Consider the following 2,482-nt stretch of genomic DNA (forward strand, 5'->3'; position numbering starts at 1 on the left):
GTGGCAATTGGAGGTTGGATGTGTTCCCCGTTTTCCATTTTCAAGTGCGGGTTAGCGAAACTGATGTGGAGGCTGGGTATTTTCTCTGGTAATTACCAGCTGGCTGTATTGTGGCGAGAGTGAGAGAAAGAGTCGATCATTTAGTGTTTACTCCTAACACTGCTGCACCGGGTTGGATGTCTCTGTACTTTTCTCCCCCAAATGCACGGGTTCTCTCCTCTCCCCTCCTCATGCACAAAAACTGTGGGTTAAGATTCTAACCCTTCAGCCCTTCCCCACATTCCTATTTGTTTTACTCATCTCTGGATGTTGGGAGTGGGAGGGAGACGGAGGTGCTTAATGTTTTAGGCCTACACTGCAATTTAAAAAAAAAATGTAGGCTTAGAGTGGGGGAGGGGACAAAGCAGACAATGGTAACCAAAGGAATTTTCCTAATTGGAAATCGGCTTTTAAAGGTCAGGGAAATGGTGTGTCCGTTTGGGGGATTGGAAGGGCTGGGAATCTGTTTGGTCTCATAAGGCTTCGTTGGTAAAATGGCTTCTCACATGGGGCATCTAACATATTTCTCGGCATCTGAGCAAATAAGTGCGCAAAAACCCGGAAACGTTGAGTGCTTCGAAGTTGCCTTTTGGGGGATATTTAAAAATTTAACCGTCTCTCTTCGTTATTGCTGTCATTCCCTGGGCCTGTCTTACACCTGGCACCACTCCATCGCCTTGCTCTCTCTTCACCAAGTGCGTGGGCACCCCACTTTGTAAAGCTGTCCTGTTCTGGAGTTCTGCACTAGGACGCAGTTTGCAGGCCGAAGTATTTTGGAAGACTTGTAAAACTGAAGGGAGAGGTTTCCTATAACTTGAAGAAGTCAGCTTTAGGAAGTAGGGCGTAGGGCATTCTAAGAGGTTTAGGCGTGGATTGGCAAATCTGTAGGCCCATTTTTTTTTTTTTTTTTTTGCCTAACGTTTGGAAACATGCATTTTTAGCAATCCTGCCTGCCTGCTATGAGAACATTATAATTAACTTTTTAGAGGGAGGTCAAAGAGGTGCAGGCGCTTTGAGCACTTTCCCCAGGAACCCCTACAAAGTCAATTAAGGTCATTTAATTGCAAATCAGATTTGCAATTCAATGACCTTATGCTTATATAGAATCAGCTATTTTTGATGTCCCCAGCCTGGGTCCCCCAAACTGAGGAATGGTCTGTTTCCATTTGGTGGGTGGTTGAGACTCCTAGTTTACTATGCGTGATTGGAGAAGCAGGCAAGTTAGCCTCCCTGGCCCCCCACCCTGGGTTAGAGGAGGCCGCCCCCCCCTTCTTCCCCAGCTCCGCCCGTCGCGTGGGGGCGGGGAGCGCTGGGCGCCCTTAGCGGACCTTGCTGCATCAAACCCGCATCATGCCCTTGAAGCTGTAACCTCGGTCGGTCACATTCTTGCAGCGACTCAGTGGCCCACTGTTCAGTTCCTCTCTTACCTTCTGCGATTTCAGGTAGGTATGACAGGTGATATTTTTAAATGTAGTTTTTTTTGTGTGTTTTTTTTTTAAGGGGGGAGGGTTAAGACAGAAGCCTTTGCAATAAAAACAAAGAATCCAAACCAAGCCACCCAACACGACAGGTGCTCTGGTAATTAAGCGGCTGAGCAGGTGTAAAAACGTGCTCCCGCCGCGTGGCTGGGGCGGGGGGGTCGGTTTTAACTCCCAGTCGTGGGGCAGAGTCTGAGGACACGCACAGGTTTTTCTTGGGAAAAGCGATTGACCCAGGCGTGGAGGCAGGCCAAGGCAAGGTGGACGCCCCCTCGGTGAAGAGTTGGCCATTTCTGGGATTCCGTGGCGGGAGGTGGAAGGTAGCGGGGGAGGAGGGGGGGCGTTGGAAGGTGCAGTGAACAGCAGGCAGGCATATAGTCGAGTGCAGGATTTCCTGTTTTGCGTTTGAAGCAGCGTATAGCACCCCACACAGGTATTCTGGGCTTATTTGAACATCAGATTACATCTAAAGAGGCGGAGATGGGCAGGGGGGCTTTAGCCAAGGGCCAGGATCCTTCAGCCGTAAAGTAGTGGGAAAACAGAGCTTTAAACTCTGCTTGGAATAAATGTGCATACATGTAGGTATGTGTGTGTATACATTTGATACATACGTATCCATCAATGTAACGCCCCGAGAATCGCTCTGGCTGTCCTCGAGCATCCGGAGCCTCGGGGTTTAGAAACTTGAATCCGGAATCTGCCGCCACTGGGCGCAGACGCTCCCCGCTGCCGGCGGAGCTTGGCCGGGAGTGGGCCTGAAAATTGGAAGGGAGCCGGGGGGGGAACGGAAAAAAGCTACCGCTGCCGGGGGTCTTTCTCCCCCAGGACTGACTCGGGGGGCTGCTGGGCAGGGCACGCGCCGGGGGGCCCAACAAATTCGCGGGGGGCCCCCCCCCCGTGGCGGGTTTCCGGGAAAGCCCCCCCCCCCCCCGGTAAAAAAAAGGGGGGACGGGCCCCCCGGGGGG

At 51.7% G+C, this 2,482-nt stretch overlaps 1 protein-coding gene across 18 annotated transcripts in view; it reads left to right on the forward strand.

The window, feature by feature from the left end:
- The window catches only part of ELAVL2 (ELAV like RNA binding protein 2), a 161,019-nt gene that overhangs the window by 26,796 nt on the left and 131,741 nt on the right, over positions 1-2,482 (forward strand). For 4 of the 18 annotated variants that reach the window (XM_023762992.1, XM_023762986.1, XM_023762987.1 and 1 more), the window contains exon 1: positions 1,132-1,481. The exons of the other annotated variants lie outside the window; for them this stretch is intronic. Coding sequence is in view for 3 of the 4 variants with exons in the window: in XM_023762986.1 (XP_023618754.1) it covers positions 1,236-1,481 (246 nt within the window). In the remaining variant the exon portion in view is untranslated. Of the gene's footprint in view, positions 1-1,131; positions 1,482-2,482 lie in introns of those variants that run through there. 18 annotated transcript variants of the gene reach the window in all.

The sequence above is a fragment of the Myotis lucifugus genome, unplaced genomic scaffold (genome assembly GCF_000147115.1).
Source record: "Myotis lucifugus unplaced genomic scaffold, Myoluc2.0 scaffold_271, whole genome shotgun sequence".
NCBI lineage: Eukaryota > Metazoa > Chordata > Mammalia > Chiroptera > Vespertilionidae > Myotis > Myotis lucifugus.